At 56.0% G+C, this 17,950-nt stretch overlaps 1 protein-coding gene across 3 annotated transcripts in view; it reads right to left on the minus strand.

Annotated features, from left to right (window-relative positions):
- Window positions 1-16,709, minus strand: part of SSBP3 (single stranded DNA binding protein 3) — a 54,388-nt gene extending 37,679 nt beyond the window's left edge. The window contains exons 1-4 of one of the 3 annotated variants that reach the window (XM_069023473.1): window positions 16,479-16,709; window positions 16,285-16,357; window positions 16,042-16,103; window positions 15,384-15,468 (exon numbers count right to left, since the gene is read on the minus strand). In XM_069023473.1, coding sequence (XP_068879574.1) covers window positions 15,384-15,468; window positions 16,042-16,103; window positions 16,285-16,357; window positions 16,479-16,534 — 276 coding nt within the window. In that variant the 5' untranslated portion in view covers window positions 16,535-16,709. The remainder of the gene's footprint in view (window positions 1-15,383; window positions 15,469-16,041; window positions 16,104-16,284; window positions 16,358-16,478) is intronic. The other 2 variants (XM_069023472.1, XM_069023471.1) reach the window with 2 other exon arrangements.
- Window positions 16,710-17,950: the final 1,241 nt, after the last annotated feature.

Below are 17,950 nucleotides of genomic sequence, written 5' to 3' on the forward strand. Positions count from 1 at the left end.
CTGGTGTTTTTGCTGTTGCTAAGTAGTGCTTACTCCAAGTCAAGGACTTTTCAGCTTCCCATGGTCTGCCAGTGAGGAGGGGCACAAGAAACCAGGAGGGAGAATGGCCAGGAGAGCTGACACAAACTGGTCAAAGGGATATTCCACACCAGAGAATGTCATGTCCAGTATATAAACTGGGGGGATTTGGCTAGGAAGCACAACTGGTGCTTGGGGACAGGCTGGGCATTAGTCAGTGGGTGGTGAGGAATTATATAGCACATCAGTTATCTTTTTTAGGTTTTACTTCTCTCTTTCTATAATGTCTCTTTTCATTCCTATTACTGTACTTTATTTCAATTATTAAACCGCTCTTATCTCAATCCATGGGTTTTACTTTCCCCTCTCGCCCCTCCCATTCTCCTCCCCATCCCACCGGGGGAGAGGTGTGAACAAAATGTGTGGTGCTTAACGTGGTTTAATCCCAACCAGCAAATCATATATATACCCCATACACATAGCATGTGTGACAAACATCCATAGACCAAAACTGCTGGTGGTGGAGCTAAGCCAAGGGGGTAGTTCAGGCAGACAGTTTTGACTGTCCTTGCAGTCAAAACTAATCCCCCAGGTTGCATATCACACATCCTGGGAATATTCATCTCTTGGCTACCCCCTAAACAAGCTAACCACTCACAACCCAGCATGAGCCACAGGCACAGCAACTGAGGACATGGGTTGCCTTTGCAGGTTGAAAGCCTGGGATCCCTCTGCACCCCACCTCTGGCTGTTGGCTTGACCCACTGGTAAGTCTTAAAAAAATACCAGTTTTGTAAAAACAGGTAAAGCAGAGAGAAACCCAACTGCTCTGCTGGCTCCAGCTGAAGAGCTAGCAGAGGAACTCATGTGGGAACCCGGAGATGCTCCCATAGCAAACCCACAAATAAGACACATTTCTTTCTTTTTAGAGACAGCATATACTTCTTCCTTATTGGGGAAGTTTTCCTTTGGTATCCCCCTTGGGAGGACCAGATGTGTCCTGCTGAGCCGCTCTCATGACAGCAAACACCCGAGGTCCCCATGAGATGCACCCTATGCTACAGAGCACCCTGTGCCAGCACGTGCTTCCAACTCAGGCACCCAGCTGAGCTACAGATGCCTAAAACCACCAAAAGCCTGCCCATTCCCTTCCATACCACTCATCCCACCCCACAACCATCTTCACCCTGGCACGACCCACAGCGGGAGAGGCGCGTATCCTCCTGGCGATCTGCATCCTCCAAGCAGCACGAGCTGGGGCTCGAGCATGCCAGCGTGGGCTTCAAACTGAGCTAGAGGACCCCGAGTGGGAGGAATGTGGGGCAGGGGGACCCTATCTTTACCCCTGCAAAGCGCTGCCCCCCCTTCCCGCGAGGCTGCGCCGGCTCCAGCCGCTCCCGTGATCCAAGCGGAGCAGATGGCACGCGCAACACTTACGGCTTCACTTTCCAGCCGCCATCGCAGAGCTGCTTCTCAGCAGGGCGGAGGCGGGGGGGGGAGACGGCTTTTTTTTTTTTTTTTTTTTTTAATATATTTTCCCTGGGAATTTTGATTTTCTTTGGAAAAAACAAAAAAAACCCCATGTATAATCCTGTGCTTGAGCCCCAGGAGCCCCTGGCAGCAGAGCACAGCGCTCCGTGCATGGACGGTGTGCGCTGGCTGATTGGCAGCCTGTCCGTCTGTCCGTGCCTGGGGACCCAGCTGACCGCCCGAAATCCCCGCCGAGAGGGACAAATCCTGGAAAGCCTCACAAAGCAGAGATAGGGGAAAAAAAAAAAGGGATGAAGTGATCGAAAAAAGGGCTTTCTAGGGATTCCGCTGGCTTGCCTGGATTTCCTCCCTTTGCCTCCCTCCAGCCTTTGCCTCTGAGTGGAGAAGACCCAGAGAGAAAGCTGAGCGGTTTCAGCTCCCTGGGACATTGGTCCTCCTGCTGTCTCCACCAGATAAGATGGAGCAAGGGAGATGCTGTCCCAGCCGGGGTGAGGACAGGCTCTGGGGCCATTTACCAGCTTGGGGATCAGACATGGGGTCCGGTGTCACTACACACCACGGTCCTCTCATCCTACTCCGATGGCTCAAACCAGGTTTTCTACTTCCCAGTGGAAGCCAACACCTCAAATGAGGCTGGGAAACCATAAATCTGGGCATCGCAGACACCAGATTGCTTTCAGCAGCCGCGCTCTGCACAGAGCTCGGCGATAAGTAACAAAAAGTCTGCGCTTTGCACCGCTGATTTCTTGTCTGGGGATGCATAAAACCTGGAGATGACAGATCAGCACCTCGATCCAAGAGCATCCCCGCGCTCGCTCTGCCGGAGAGGCGGGTAAACAAAGGCGGCTCTCCCCGGCGTCCGCAGGCAGCTGCCACTGACGCCGTGGAGTAGTGGGAGGGGGGAAAAACAAAAGAGGTCTGCACGCTGGGATCTGTGGGAATGGGATGCCCCTGGCGCTGTCCTGGCCCTTTTATTCCACTGGTACCCAGAGGGAGCTTGGCCCCAGCCCTTTGGACACCTTCGTTCCCTCAGGGTCTCCTTGCCCAGCCATCCCGGCTGGATGCCAAGGGCAGCATCACACTCCATAACCACTCAGGATCTAGCAAGCGAGAAAACATCCTGGATTTGGGCACAGAGAGTGGCTTGGCCATCCTGGTAAAGAGCTCAATGATGATTTGGACCAGGATGCAACAGTTCTGTGCAGACGGGCACTGTCAGGTGTGACCACCATCCATTCGAATCCCATGCGGGACTGTGCAGGCAGAAGTTTGGGCCCCCATCTGATGGTGCATAGAGATTTACTGAGGCCAAATATTTGGCAAGGAAGTTTTGTGATGCAGTTTCTTAATTTAGATGGCTCCACTACTGGCAAGGACAAGCGGGTGGTCACCAATGCTTTCCACAGGGTGGTCACTACAGCAAAAGAAAAGGGACAGCGCTGGGAAATGCCAACCTGAGGATGTTTCCAAGAAAAAAAAAATAGAAGGCAGCCATGGCTGTGGCACTGAAACGCCCAGGTCTTGGTCTATCCATCCATGGGCATGTGCTGGTTGTGCCACTTGGCCCAGTGGGCCCAGAGGAGCCTAAAGCAGCTTGAATAATGCTGCCACACTCCTCCCAAAGCCCACCAACCTTCCCCAAAACACTGGCTGGATGCTGTATCTCAACTCCATCACCTTTTCCAACCACTATGCTTCCCTGTTTGTGCCCCATCTGTTTGTTGAAGCACCACAGAGCCCAAAATACAGGGTCTGGAAGTGCCAATGAGCATACCTTTAGCTCTGGGGCCACATGAATTAATTTCCCCAAGCCACCACGGCAAATCCTTTCAAAGCAGGAAAGGCAAGGTAGGAAACCATCTTTACAATCCTACAGCTGAATAATTATCACCTGGGCTGCGGGAAGCCCTCTCCCCCTTTCTGAGCAAGAGCTCCCAGGACCCACCAGCGCCCAAGGAGGGGACTGTGCTGCTGGCCCCTCCAGGGCTTTGCCAAGGAATGCCGGGGGCGGCAGCGGGGGGGAGCAGCGGCGGTGGAGGCGCTGGGAAGGGAACCAGCTGGAGAGCCGCAGCCTCATGAAATAATGAAATGCCAAACCAACCCCTGCATCTTCCACAGTCTCTCAGGTCACCTACCAGATTAGGAGGCCTGTTGCTAAGGCAACCATATCTTGCAAGTGCTAGCTGAACTTCCCCATCGGTTTTAACCCTTTAAGGAACAAAAAAAAAAAAAAAACCCTTCTAAGAAATATATATAAAAATAAAATGAAGGGGTAACGCTGATGATGCAACGCACAGGAGACCAGCAGAGGCAAAGGGGGGCAGCTGGGAAGGGGAAGCAAAGGGAAGGCGCCCCAGCAGCCACCTCCTGCGTGGTGCACGCCGTGCTGGCTCCCTTCCAGGCAGTTAATAAAATTATTCGGCATCCACACACGCACGCAAGACCCAGCAAACTTTCGATGCGCCTGGCACAGCACCAGGGGAGTGAAAAAAAAAAAAAAAAATATAAGCCCCCCCTCAAAAAAGGCAACAAAAAGTCAGGTTATACATAGGAAATGGGGGCAAACAAAGCAAAAATGGAACTTTTTTTCTTTGCCTTTTTTTTTCCTCTGGTGGCCTCGCAGACGCTGGGCAAACCCTGATGCCTCGGCAAGCAGCCGGCAGCCCGGCGCCGCACGGGAGGGGACAGATGGCCGGCGCAGCGACATCGGGATGGAGACGATGGGCACCCGTGGCCACCCCGCCAGTTCTGCTGCAATCCATGGCCAGGAGCATCCAGAACGGGGATACACGACTTGTGCTCTGCGGCCATAAAATAATAAAAATAGCCCCTTCTACATGCAAGGATCATGTCCCAGTGGGGTGACGGGGACCATGGCCCCCTCCTCTGGAAGGATAAAACCCCATTCAGAATGCACACCAGGCAGGGAGCCCTAAATCTTGCAGCTTGCTGGGTTAACAGGGAGGCCTGCGAGCAATAAGAGGGAAAAAAAAAAGGAGCAAGGCAAAGCACAGGCAGCACAAGGGAGAAGGAAAAAAAAAAAAAAAAGGAGGGAGAGGAGAAAGAGGCATGGAAAGGAGGAGAAAATGTGGAGCGGCATAAATCAGGCGCGCGGGGGGAGCCAGGGAGCACAGCAGCACGTGCTGCGTTCCAGGCGCACAGGCAGCGCACGCGGACGGTTCCTGCCCGGCAGGGTGAGCACCGGGAAGCAACCGGCCTCATGCCCCAGAGAAAGGCACCCCCAGCCCCTCCTGGTGCTAATTCGGTGTGGGGTATTGGCTCTGGTAGCCAGCACACCGTCATTCCCATGTTAAAGTCTCTTTGGGAAAGAAAAAGCCTCTGCCGGTGCGGGCGCAAAAGATACGCGATGGTAAAAATTAGAAGGGTTTTTGCACCCTTCTTCCCACCCTCAGGTCAGGTTGGGGACAGCAGGTGTGACAATTCCTGCTGAATTCTCCTCAAATGAGAACAGCAAAATGGAAACTTGCTCCCAAAAGCTGCCCTTCTTCCCATCAGCCTGCTCCAAATTCATAATAAAGAGAGGGGCAAGGCTCAGTGCAAGCCCAGCTTTGCTCTCACTGAGGGGCTGCAGTGAGACGGGCTCACACCATGCTAAGGGACTGCTGGCATTGCTGCCTGGCTGTGATCCTGCCCTCTGACCTCAACCACCATGCCAGCACCCCTGCACCCTGCCAACCAGCTGACAGGAGAAACTTAATTAGCCATGTCCATCAACCCCAAACATCTGTAACCAGCAATATTTACAACCAGAAATAAAGAGGAGTGACCTTCGCGGTGTTGAAAGACAGCTGGGTTCTTGTATTACAACAGTGGGGACAGGCAAAATTCATTATCTCTAATAGCCATCCTTATAACCAGATTAAACACAAGGGCAGCAATTCCATATTCCCTGACCTGCCACCGTCCCCATCCCGAGCAGAGGGGAGCTCCCCCTGGCACAGCACTGCTCACACAAACCCCACTGCTGCACACTCAGCTGATGTTTATGCATGCGGCCATCTCCATCCCTCCTACCCAAGAAAGACAATGCCCAGGCTCATCCCACCCCAAGGGCCACAGCTGGGGTCACATCTCTCCTGGTACTCCAGGCAGCTCTGAGGAGATGCTCAGCTCCCCTATGAACACTCTGGAGGTACCAGGAGTAAGCTCCCTGCTGCACCAGGGATGCTGTGGTGATACCTGGAGCCAGTGCTGGAGATGTTTGCTCAGAGGATGCAAGCAAAAAGCACTGAGTTTCCAGCACGCATCACCATCGTCACACCCTCCCCTGCACAGACATCCCCAGGCACGAGGGGTTTTGTCCTGAAGACGCAGCCAAGGCTTTCACCTCTGGCTGCAAGATCCTCGTGGTGCCGATCACCAGCCAGGGAGCCAGAGCCTGTTATTTTCATCACAGGATGTTCTCTGTGGGGACCTTCAGCTGCCAGCCAGGAGAAACAAGCCACTGGAGAAAACCTGAGCCTCCTAATGGCTTTTCCTCCACCAGCCCCAGCTCCTGCAGCAGTGTGAGGGCAGCTCCTTCTCCCCAGAAGATGAGCACCAGTGGGGCCAGCTGGTTTCTCCAGCATTCAGCAGCAACAAGTCAAACTGCTTGGAAAACACTTAAGGTTGGGGGGGAAGCTTCAAATGGACCAAGCGGACGATGCACCGCGCTGGAGCAACGGTAAAAGTTAAAATTAATTAGCTGGCAGGATGACAAAGAAGCCATTGTGCAGCACGGTGGAGCAATCCAAGTACAAAGGCTTTATATAAGTCATGTTGAAAACTCCTTGATGACTGCAGGTAAGGACAGACAAGCTGTCAGGACGTGCCACAACACCCTGAAGGGCTCCGGGATAAGCAAGTAAATCTGCTTTTAATGATGAAATGAGCCCTGGGAGCCTCAGCCTGGACCTTCTCTCCAGCGGAGACTGGCAAAGGTGTGAAGCACCTGGGTGTTATTGGTGCTGTAATACCCAGGATAAAACAAAACCATCTGTTTTGGGGTTTCCATGGAAAACTGCACTTGAGCCGGGCTAAAGGGACCCATATGCATCGTGGAGCAGTGTTTGCTTCCTTGTGAGCTCCCACCTCCATCCCCAACCATACTCCACAAAGCACATCCCTGCCAAAGCCCCCCGATGAGACCGAGCATTTCACAGTGTGGCTGTCCCTGCCCCAAACCAGACCCCAACAGGGTCTCACAAAACCAGACCCACCTCCTGGTGCACGCCTTGCACAGAAAAACCCCAGAGTGTTTCCACCACCAACGGGCAGACCCTGGTTCTGTTCCTCAGGAAGGAGTGGGCACCGTCCCAGAGCTACGAGGACGCAGGCGCGGGGCTGAAGCTGTGATGGAGAGTCACCCCAAGCTGCCACCAGCCATGACCCCCCCACCATCCTGCTGGCAGATGGGCACAGGGAGGCTGGGTGTGATTTACACCCCACCAGCTGCACAGCTCTCCGGAAGAAAAGAGCCAAGGGGGAGAAAAGCACCTCTCCCTCCTTCCTGGTGTGAGCATCGCTCCTGGGCAGGGAGATGTGGGGGTTCGAGCAGCTTCTGCACTAGAGGCTGCCTTATCCCAATGGGGCTTCCCCCAAAAAACAGGACAAGCACCCAGTGAGGGCGAGGCAGAGCAGGAGGGCAAGGAGGATGCTCTGCCAGGCTTTGGCAGGGCAGAGGAGCCAAGCGTGACGCAGCACCCTTATCTGCCCACCCCAAACCAGGGCGCCTCAAGGAAGCGCCCTGCCCCTTTCCTCAGCATGCTCTGCCTTTTTTCACTTTAAAAAAAAAAAAAAAAAAAAAAAAGGCAAAAACCACAACCCCAAACAACCAACCTCTCAACTGCTCCCCAGCCCAGAGGCTGGGCTACAAAACACTGCCTTGGGGCAGGGAAGCAGTCGCCTGCCTGCCTGGGGACACAGCTGGGCACTGCCAGCTAGCCATGGGGTGACAGAGGGGCATTTCCCACTTTACAGTTAGCACAAATGGGTAAATAAGCAAAGCCAAGGCTTGGGACACCCTTGGAGCAGAGCTGTTCTGGAAGGAAGGAGATGCCAGCCGGCCACTCGCTGTGGTGGTCACCAGTCAGTGCTGGACCAGGTGAGCCAGGTACGATGGCAGCTGTACACAGAAGGAAATCCATGTCAGGTAGGAGGGACTGGCTGTGGGCTGTTGTACCTGCTGGGAATGCCATGGGATGCCAGCACCCCAGCTGTGTTGGGCAGGTCGTGCTCACCAGCAAGCCAGAGCTGCTGCAGTGCATCCCCTGCTTCAGTTTGTAGCCAAAAAACTCCAATTACAGGTGCAAGCTCAGCCTTGAGAGATTGTAAAAAAACCAGCCCAAATTCAGGGAAAATGGAAAGGAAACCCCCCCACCCCAGACCCTGTTTGAGGCAGGCAGGAGGGGTGGTGAGAGCTCATTTTCACTACAGAAAGCTGCCGCACCCCAGGAGGAGAGGCACCAGATCAAATGTTCAAGGGTTGATGCAGAAACATTAAGGAAAAAAAAATTAAAAAGAAAATGTTAGCTCAAGACACAGCCAGAGGTCTTCCTTTGGACTTTATCTTAAGGCAGCAGGCACAGCCTCGCACACGGACAGACAGACAGACAGACCCCACAGCCTCCCACCCTGCCTGGAGAACGCAGAGGTGGAAATCACCTTGCTAAAAACCACTGGTCTTGGTGGCAGTGGCCATGGAGAAGCAAGAGTAAGGCAAGCGGCAGGGTGTTGGATGGCCAGGCACAAAGCACTGCTCTGTCCCACCACTCCAAAATATACAGGCACATGCACCTCTTCCTTTATCCCTATGTTCATCTCAATTCTGCATATTCCACAGATATAACTGCACATGTATACACATTTTTTTCTGCTTAATTTTGTTACTAACAGTCACCATGCATGCCGCATTAAGCTCAGGCAGGAAAGTGAGCATTTCTCATCTTATTCCTTTTATAAAAAAAAAAACAAACATATATATATATTCATTAAATGCACAAACCCAAAACAAAAGAAAAGCTGGTCTTACCATACAGAGCTGTGCCCCATCCAAACCCAAACTCAACCCAAGCCCCCCAGGTGTTCCTCTTGCCCTGGCTAGCACAGGAGACTGGTGACACCACTCTGGGGATGAGAGAAGGGAGGTGGCAGTGGGCGGGTGGGTCAGCAGCAGAGTCCCATTAAATGTGGGAAGCAGCACCTAGAAGCCATCCCGTATTTTGGAAATTCCCCCCTTGACTGCACAGCTGTAGCTTTGAACTCAGCTCCTGGCACTTGTGGCAACAATCGGGACTTTTGAGAGAAGAAAAAAAAAACTGAACCCCAAACCGAGGCAGAGGTATTTGTTTACTTGCAAAGAGACATTTTTGCTCCCTGCAAGCCTGGAGGAAAGCACTGTTTCTACCCCACCAAGACCCCAACCCTGGGCTGTCCCCCCAGGGATCTGCAGGGTGAGGACTCAGAGAGAGAAAATGCTGGGAAATAAGGAGGAACGTGCTCATGGGCTGAGCAGAAGCCTCAGCAGAAGTCAGGGAGCCTCCCTGACCCACGACTGGGACGCTGGCAAGACAGGTGTGTGATGCTCATGGGGACACAGCCCATTCTGTGGTCCCTGTGGGCAGGGCAGGGCAGGGCAGATCCCAGCACCAGCCAGGCTGGACACAAGGTGCTCCGGGCGCTGCACCGGGTGCTGCACCGCTCTCCCCCAGCCATCCCCTCTGTTCCTAAGGAAAATCAGGAACAAACGCGGCTGCGGCAGCTCCCCCCGGAGCACACCCCCACCAGCGAGGGCTTCGCACAGCCGGGTGCCATTTCGGTGGTGCCAGCTCTGCCGCGGGAGCGTGAGCGGCAAGAGAGGAGAAACAGCCAGAGCCCCCTGCCCGCTCCCCAGGACCAGCTCTGGCAGCTGTTTCCAATAGAACCAGGGACAGCTTTACAAGAGAAAAATAGGGAACAAAAGGTAGGAGAAAATCCAAGTTTCCAAGGTAAGGAAGGAAATGATCAGGAGAACAGGAAAGTCTCACTCGTACCCAACACACGGCGTCCTGACCTAACACCTCCCCACTGCCCGCTGCCGGACAGGAGTGCCCGTGCCGGCCACAGCTTCCCCGGCACGGCTTGGCACGGTGGCCCCTCGCCCTCTTTGTTCCTGAGAAGGGACCCCCGCACGCCGGGGAGGGCAGGGCTGCGAGCTTTGTGCTCGCCCGGAGCCCAGCATCTGCCGGGGGCAGGCGCTCCCCCCGCAGCGGGTCCCCTCGCCGGCCTCACCGCGCTCGCCCACGTGGCCGCCGGGGCAAACAATGGGATGGCGCTGGGCTGCCGCGCTCGCCACGCAAGGCCTTCCTCCTCCTCCTCCTCCCCGCAGCGGGCTTTGCCTGCCACTGGAAGCTGGCCCCTCTCGAGCACCGGGGGGAGGGGGATTAAAAAGATACTATAAAAAAAACCCCAGGGAAAAGAAAGAATACTCCAATCTGGCTCGCTGCTGCAAACGGGCTCGTGGCAAGGCGAGGGCACGCTGACCCGCACACACCGGGATGGGCAACGGGGCAGCAGGGCAGGACCTCCATGGGCAGTGGCCAGACCCCAGCACCCAGCCATGCAGGGGGTGCCCACCCGCGGCACAAACCCCCACCTGCCCTCCCATCCTCAGGATTGAAGAAATCCTTCCTTTCCTCCCATCCCACTCCCGGCTTTTTTGGAGAACCCCCTCCCGGACTGGAGCCAGAGAAACTTTGCATCTTCGCACCATTTGTTGATATAAAATCCATCCCCTGCCTTACTTTTGCAGAGGCACTCGGGGTGGGGTGGAGGGGAGGAACGTCTGTTTCTATTTGAAACCGTCAAAATTAGCATTCAGTAATTAAAAATCACACCCTTTCTCTTAATAACCTAACCAGCATGATACAATCAGGTTGTGCCAACTCTTTAATCTAATTGACTAATTACAGATTTTAATTTAGTCAGTTACTGAACAACTGTTGACAATTTGTTTTCATTAGGGACAGAACAGGATAAATATTTAGGCTCCCCAGTCAAAGACTAAGACATAAGCTCTGGGCTCTGACCTCCGGTTTCACAATGGAGCCTTCTCCATGGGCATCACCCGTGGAAAGGTGCTGCTCTGAAATGCCCTGGTCCTGCCGCTGGGCAGCAGGAAGTGGGGCAGCAGAGGTTGCTCCAACATGACAGCCAACGTTGTTTAAAACACAATATTAGACTAATTCATCTTTGCATGGTACTCCAGCAAGAGTGGGCTTCAAAGGACACCCAGGCTCACCAGTACCCTAAACTGGGAGGGAAGGCTGAGCCCAGCACTGCTGGGAGAAGGAATATCTGGATTTATTTATTTTTGTTGCAATTTTTTTTAAAGTGATGTGGAGTTTTGCAGCTGCTCCTGGCAGCCTGCCACTCTTGAAGGAAACTCCTCTCTCTGGTTACCTACCAGGGAACCCTGTCCCTGCAGAGTGGAGCTGGATGGAGCCCAGACAGAGCGCAGTCCTGCATGAAAACAGGACAGAGCTGTGTGTGCCACTGCTGAGCCACATGCCCAGGGCTCAGGCAATGCCTGTAGGGGGGCTCACACAAAGCTGTTCCCAGCCTGTCCCTGCATAGTGATAAATCTGCCCCAAAAACATCTCCTACACAACACATTTGCAATACACTGGCTGCACACAACAGGAGAAGCTCTAATGTGCCATCACCACCACCACAGAGCTACTCATGGACCAACACTCTCACACCTGCTGGTCCCACCCTCACAGCCATGGGTGCTCTGAACAAGGTCTTACAACCTTCACTGGTCCCAGAACACGAAAAGAGCCTGGCGTGGGAGAGGAGACAGTCACACCAAACCCCTCATGCATGAAGAGCAACCCTTCCCACGGGTCCCACAACGCCACGTCACCTGCCAGTGCACCACACCATGAGTTGGCCACACAGACCCTGGGGAGCAGAAGGTGCTGTGACAAGGAAATGCTCCCCTGCAGCCCAAGAATACCCAGGCAGGGACGCTGGGATGGAGTGCCTCTCCCACACCTGGACGGGGGGCAAGAGGCAGATCCAGCAGAAAAGAACCATCTCTGGGACACCCCCCAGTCTGTATGGCCAGCAGGCCAGAGTCCTGCCACCCTCTTGGGCTTCACCTTGTTCCCACTGAGCACACTAACTCCAGCAAACCTGAATTATCCATCCATCCATCCATCCATCCATCCATCCATCCATCCATCCATCCATCCCCACGAGCTTCAGAAGCCCCTGAGATCTCAATCCAAGGGGAACTGTTTAAGATGGAGGAAAAAGAAGGAGCCCTGGTTGTCTCCAACCAAGATGGGAGGACAGGAACACCAACCACATCATCTTTTCCCAGACCAACCATCACACTTCCAGCAGCAACCACCCCACTGCCGCAGAGCATCCTTCCAGACCCAAGTTAGAAAGAACTGCAGCAGCTTTCCAAAGTTAAAAACAAAAACAAATAAATCAATGTTTTCTGTTAATGGCAAGTCAAAGCCACAGCTCCGCAGATCTTGTGCTGCAAAGAAAACAGCATTTCAAAAGCTCCCAAATGCAGGTCCTTCTCAGGAGGAAACTGGAGGAAACAGAGGAAGGGAATGATAAAGTCAAAGTCTTCATCAACTAAAGGCTACCCCAAGTTTTCTCTCCTGCATGTTGACACGAGCTGGCTGTGCAGGCAGAGCAATACCACAAAAAAAGTATGTAGCAACAGTCAACTAGATTTAAGTTCATTTTCTGTAGCTCGAGGCCAAAATCGACTCAAGTGGTTCTGGTGATCAAGTTTTCTGCAATTCCCCTTTCTATGTATTAGCTCTTTGACAGAAATTCACTGCGGTATTTAAACTGGCAGTCATCACCGCTAACTCAAATTGTATTGGCTTTCACGGCGTTGAAATGCTCAACTGCGACCAGCCATCGGCCAATTCCCAGATAACGCGGCGGCTGAAATCCCCTGTCATGACGAGCGATCCCGTTGCGAGCTCGCCGGCTCCAGGAGCGTGCCGGAACGCTGGCACGCTCGCCACGGGGCTTGGAGGAGCCTAAATCAATGGCTACCAGTTGAGTTTTAGGAGCTGGTGGGTGCTTGTGGGGCTGTTACCTCGGATAAACTCTTTGGACACAGGTGGAAGAAGATGACTAACAACCCTCCAACCAACACAACCCGACAGTTGTGTTAACAGACACATAGCCCTGCCAGAGACAGCAGGATCGAGCCGTGCAGCATTCCTCCTGCCTGTGCCAGGTGAATCCCCACTCCCATCACTCTTCTCCCAGCACGCACCTTTCTACTAAGTGCCAGGAGGCTTTTGTCCCAGCTTGGGAGAAAAACCTCAGGGGAAAGGTAAAAAGCAATACTCCCAAGTGTTCACAAGAGCCCACAGTTTTCAAGGATCCCCTCAAAAAAACAGCGGTGGGATTTCTCCTTACTTTATTTTCTCACTGAAGATTTAAATATTTAAAACTTGAGGGGGAAATAGGCAATTTGTCCTGCTGCTCCTAATAGTTTTCATACAGTTATGCTGGAAGATGAAGTGGAAATGACACAGCATGCAAATCCCACCGTTAGCACCCCGCTAACAAGGAGCGCCACTCCCCCTTCCCAAAGATGTGTCTCCCAGGCAAGAACCCCTCTGGTGCTCACTCTGGGAAGGTGACATGCCAAGCCCCAAATGACTCCCAAAGCATCCCCTCATTCTGTCCTTACAGTAGCACAGTCTCTGGGCTAACATACACTGTATTTTGGGCAAGCACCAAGCAGGACACAGAGTTAGCCCATTCCTGGCCAAGTGTAGACACAATGCCCTGCCAACCTGGGGCAAGACTTAGATTGGAATGTTTTTAACCACAACCACCACATGAAGCAATTCATGACTCACTGATCCAGCCCCATTTGGGGCTCATATCCCATTTTAGCTGCTATGCACTGCTGATGGGTTGCTGGGTTTGGTGTTTGACACTGCCCACCGTGCTCACCAGTACCGGCAGCCTGCCCTGGAAGCTGGAGTGAAACAAGGAGCTATTCACACTCCCATGGTTATCATTCGGTTCTTTGGTCAATATTTAAGTTTTGGCCAGGCAGCTCCCTTGCCTTGTAAAGTACACGCTGTGCCAGGAAAACACCGCTCCTCAGAGAGGGACTGTACCGTGAGCATCCATCACCAGCCACGCCACAGAGAAGCACAAGCCCTGTCTTGGGGCCAAAACATGCCTGGGGAAACCAACCCAGTGCCACCAAGCCAAGGCACAGGGGAGGGAAAATCTTTTTAGGAGTTACCCAAAAAGTAAAGCACTTGGGGCTGTTACAAAACTGCATGACACCGAGAATTAAAAACAATCAGGATTGTGTCTATTTACTGTAAGCTTAAAGCAACGTGTACTAAAGAAGTTTATGCGAATCATCTAATGCACTCAGACCTATTGTTAGAATTATTACCAAGCTAAAAAAAGATTAATTTCTCTAAATACACTAAATCCTCAGACATGATGAGGAGGCTGCTGTGGATGGAGCATTACCATGTCTTGCTTGCTAATGTCATCTTCACCTGTGGCTCTGCTGCCCAAAGATCTACCTTTGCCTTGCTCGTGATGAGCCTGCTGTCCCATCTGGGCTCCCGAAACCCCCACAATTTGCCCCAAAACATCCAGGAAGTGAGCAGAAGCCAACAACTGACAGATGTACTGCTGGCTGTCAGCTCTGACCCTTAGTTCAGGAGTTCACCGTTTTAATCCAACCCAGTGAAAACAAGCAATGCAGAGAGCAGCCGCAGAGACAGACAGACACACAAACTCCACCTAGCAAATACCCAGACACACTTCTCCCATGACCCAGAGGGGTGGGAAGAGACAAGAGGGAGCTCAGCAGCCAGCCAAGGCTCTCTGGCACTGCCTGTGCCCCAGGGCGACCGCTGTGTCCAGTGCCAGCATGTGAGAGCACCGTGGAGGTCCCTGAGACGCTCCTCACCAGCAAACCCTCACACATCCCAAGCCAGGCATGTCGAGGCAACGAGAAAGTTGGGAAGGGAGGAAAAATGGTTTCCATACCATAGTCTCCCTGGAGCAGACAAAACCAGCTCCTGCTACAAGGTTTAAATGCATTTGACTGGGGTCCAAGCCCGCAGCCAGGTGACTAATCCTTTGATGCAAATTCCTCCCGATGCTGGGGATGCGGGCGCCGTGTGCGGGACGGGAGTGGGCAGCCCACTGGAGCAGACATGCCATGCACCCCTGCCAGGAGATGTTTCTCTGGGAGATACCTCAGTCTCAAGCATGCCACCCCAGAAGCATCATCCATGCCTGGGTCATGCTGCCACCTCTGCAGATAGCACCCCAAACCATGGAGAGCCAAGACGCACAACGACCAACCAACACAGGTCTGCAACCCCAGCTTCAACAAGACAACACCTCTCCCTTGCTGGGATCAAGGGACGCCTCAAGATATCAAGGAAGCCCCCAGCCTTGCCAAAGGCAGGGAGGTAGTAACTGGGGCATTCAACAGTAGCTTGGGGAATCCCCCTTCTCCTCCCCACCAAAATCCAACTCCCGCCTGAAACATCTCACCATCACAGTGTCCTCAGCATTAAATATCTCACCATCGACCCTCTATAAACACTTTGTTGTCCATTGCTATGCAAAACTTCTTAATTCTACCAGTAGCCTGAACGCCTTTAAGTGCTTAAGATAACTATCTGAGCTCATTTACATAATTGCAACATTATGAAATACTGTTCAGTCAAATCAGAACATTGTTGGTTAAAAAAAACCCCATGCTTTTTGCCAGTCGGCTACATTAGGTTGGCTCTCGGTGCGCCGGAGCTCCCCAACGCCGTAATTACCGCGAGGATTAGAAACTTGTTACTCACGTAGTCATGAAAGGCTTTGGCTTCACTCGAATGTTCACAAGTGTCTCGCCTTTCGGGAGCTGCGCAGTACAGGTCCCAAAACACGCTGCATGGCAGGGAGAGACAGGAGAGGAGCAGTTACTCATCAGGGATCGGGCACCCAGGTCAGCGCAGGTGAGCGGCTTCCCACCCCACGGGGCCCACGGCTGGGATAGGACCTCAGCTGGATCCAGCTGTGCATCCCAGCTTCGCACCGCTCGGACCTGACCGTCAGGAGCGGAGATGCTAGGTACTTAAGGAAGCAAAAGTAGCCCTTTAAGAGACAACACCTTGAAGGGATAACCCCCGTGGGACTTCAGGGACTTCTCCCAGCCTCGCTGCCGCCCAGCCCTGCTCCCCTGGGCGCCCCAGTGGCACCGGCACAGCCTGCGGCTGGCCCGGCAGCTCTCCAGCGGGAGCCCTGCCCGCCGCTCCCGCGGGGACGGGGGTGGCTCCGCCGCACCTCGACGCCGCGCGGGGAGCGGGAGCCGGGGCGGTTCGGGGCTCGCCGCCGCTGCTGACTCACGCCACTGCCGGGGCTGCACCCCGTGGGGCCCCGCGACACCGGCGCGCACCCCCCGAGCCCAGGGGGCTGCTCCCACCCGCGACGGGACACCGCCGCCCGCCCCCCCGCACTTACCACCACCAGGAGTGCAGGAAGCCGGGGGGCTCGCCTAGCGTGATGTTCTTCTCCCACCGGATCTGCGGGCGAGAGGAAGGCGGAGGGGGGTGGGTTGGGAGGGGGGCGGTGTGGGTGGGGGGTGGTCGCGGGTGGGCGTGGGCCCCCACGCGCGGCGACCCCCCGGCGCCGCCGCCGCCCCGCGCAAGATGGAGGGCGGGCGTGCGGCGGCGCACAAAGGGCGCGGGGGGCGGCGGGGCTCACCTCGGACAGGAAGGTCTGCGCAGACTTCTGGGCGCCGACGTGCAGCAGGTACTCGTAGACGTACAGCGCCAGCCTGCAACAGCCGAGCGGCGGGTCGGATAAGGAGGAGGCGCCCCGCTCCCGCCCCGCACAAAGCCGCCCCGCCGCCACCGCCGCCCCGCTCCCCCCGCCGCCGCCGCCGCCGCCGCTCTTACTTCTCCCGCGCCTGCCCGTCCGAGGGCACCGCCGAGCCCTTCCCTTTGGCGAACATGGTCCGCGCCGAGGAAGAGGGGGGCGGCCGCCAGGAGCCGCCGCCGCCGCTGCCGCCGCCGGAGCCGCTGCGCCCGCCACCGAGGGAGCGCCGGGGGCTGTCAGAGCGCCGGCCGCCGCCGCGCCCCCATCGCCCCGCGCCCGCCGCCGCTCGCTGCGCCCAACGCGCCGCTGGCCGCGCACCCGAACGTGGCCGCGCCGGGCGCCGCCCCCGCCGCCGACGGGCGCCCGGTCCCGCCAATCACCGCCCGGCGGGGGCGGGGCCTTCCCGCGCCACGCCCCGCTCCGGAGGCGGCGGGCGGCCTCCCGCGGTGGGCAGGGAGGGCGGGCGGCGGCGACGCGCGGTCCTAGAGCGCGCCCGGCTCGGCCCGCGGGCGGCGCCGCTCCCCCAGCGCCGAGCGGCGCACGGGCCCTTTAAGGCGGCGGGCCGCGGCGCGCAGCGCGCGCTGATTGGCCAGCGCCGCGGAGACCTCGGAAGGGGGGACTTGAAACCGCCCGTGGGGGGGGTGCGGGGGGGAGCGTCGGTGCGGCCGGGCGGGCGCTGCCGCTCCGCGGCGCCGGGCGGGACGGACCCGGCGGGAGGCAGGGACAGAGAGAAGGAAGAAGGGAGGCGGCCGAGGGCTGGGCACGCCGCCTTCTCCTCCGGACCGGCCCCGGCGGGTCCCGCCCGGCGCCGCGCACCCCAGCCCCGCGCTGCGGGCGGTCACCTCGAGGCTAGGCGCGCCCGGCTGCGCGGAGCGCTGAGTAGAGCCCGGGGCCAGCCTGTCCCGGCTGCCAGCTCCAGTCACGGGGCTTGCTCGCTGCGCTGCCCTCAGAAACACGCGGGGAAAGCCGCCCCCTCCGGGTTGGGTGGGGGTCGCGCAGGGTGGGCTGTGGGGAGCACTTCTGCCTCTCTCCGGGGGCTTGGGCAAGGCCGCGCTGTGTCCCAGGGCCCCCCTCATTTGTGAGCCAGGGCTTTGCGTCCCTCGCCCCACCAACATCCGTTTCTGCAGGAGCCCACCAAACTAACCACCAGTGCTGGCCTCGGGTGACAGTGCCCACGGGGACAGATGTTGGAGCAACACAAAAACAAGGGCTTCAAGCAGCTCATTCCCCCTGCCCTGGCCTCACCTCTACCTCCGAAGTGACTGGCTGAACAAAAACCGGCCGGGACGGCGGCTGCGCGCTGGGTTGGGGTTGTGCGATGAGTTGCCCACTGCTGAAACGGGGAGGTTGCACTTAAAACACGGGGGAGCTTGTGTGTGAGCGGGGCCATGCGCTCCGTGCGAGGGCAGGGAGGCTCGGGGCGGCGGCGTGGGGAGCCGCGGGGCGTGGGAGTGACTCCTGCGGCGGCGGCAGCGCTGCGGCGCCCGTGGGAATGTTCACGGCCATCGGGACCTGCCTGAGCAGGGCCAAACTCGCTTCTTCACAGTTTAAA

The sequence above is a fragment of the Aphelocoma coerulescens genome, chromosome 8 (assembly GCF_041296385.1).
Source record: "Aphelocoma coerulescens isolate FSJ_1873_10779 chromosome 8, UR_Acoe_1.0, whole genome shotgun sequence".
Classification (NCBI taxonomy): domain Eukaryota; kingdom Metazoa; phylum Chordata; class Aves; order Passeriformes; family Corvidae; genus Aphelocoma; species Aphelocoma coerulescens.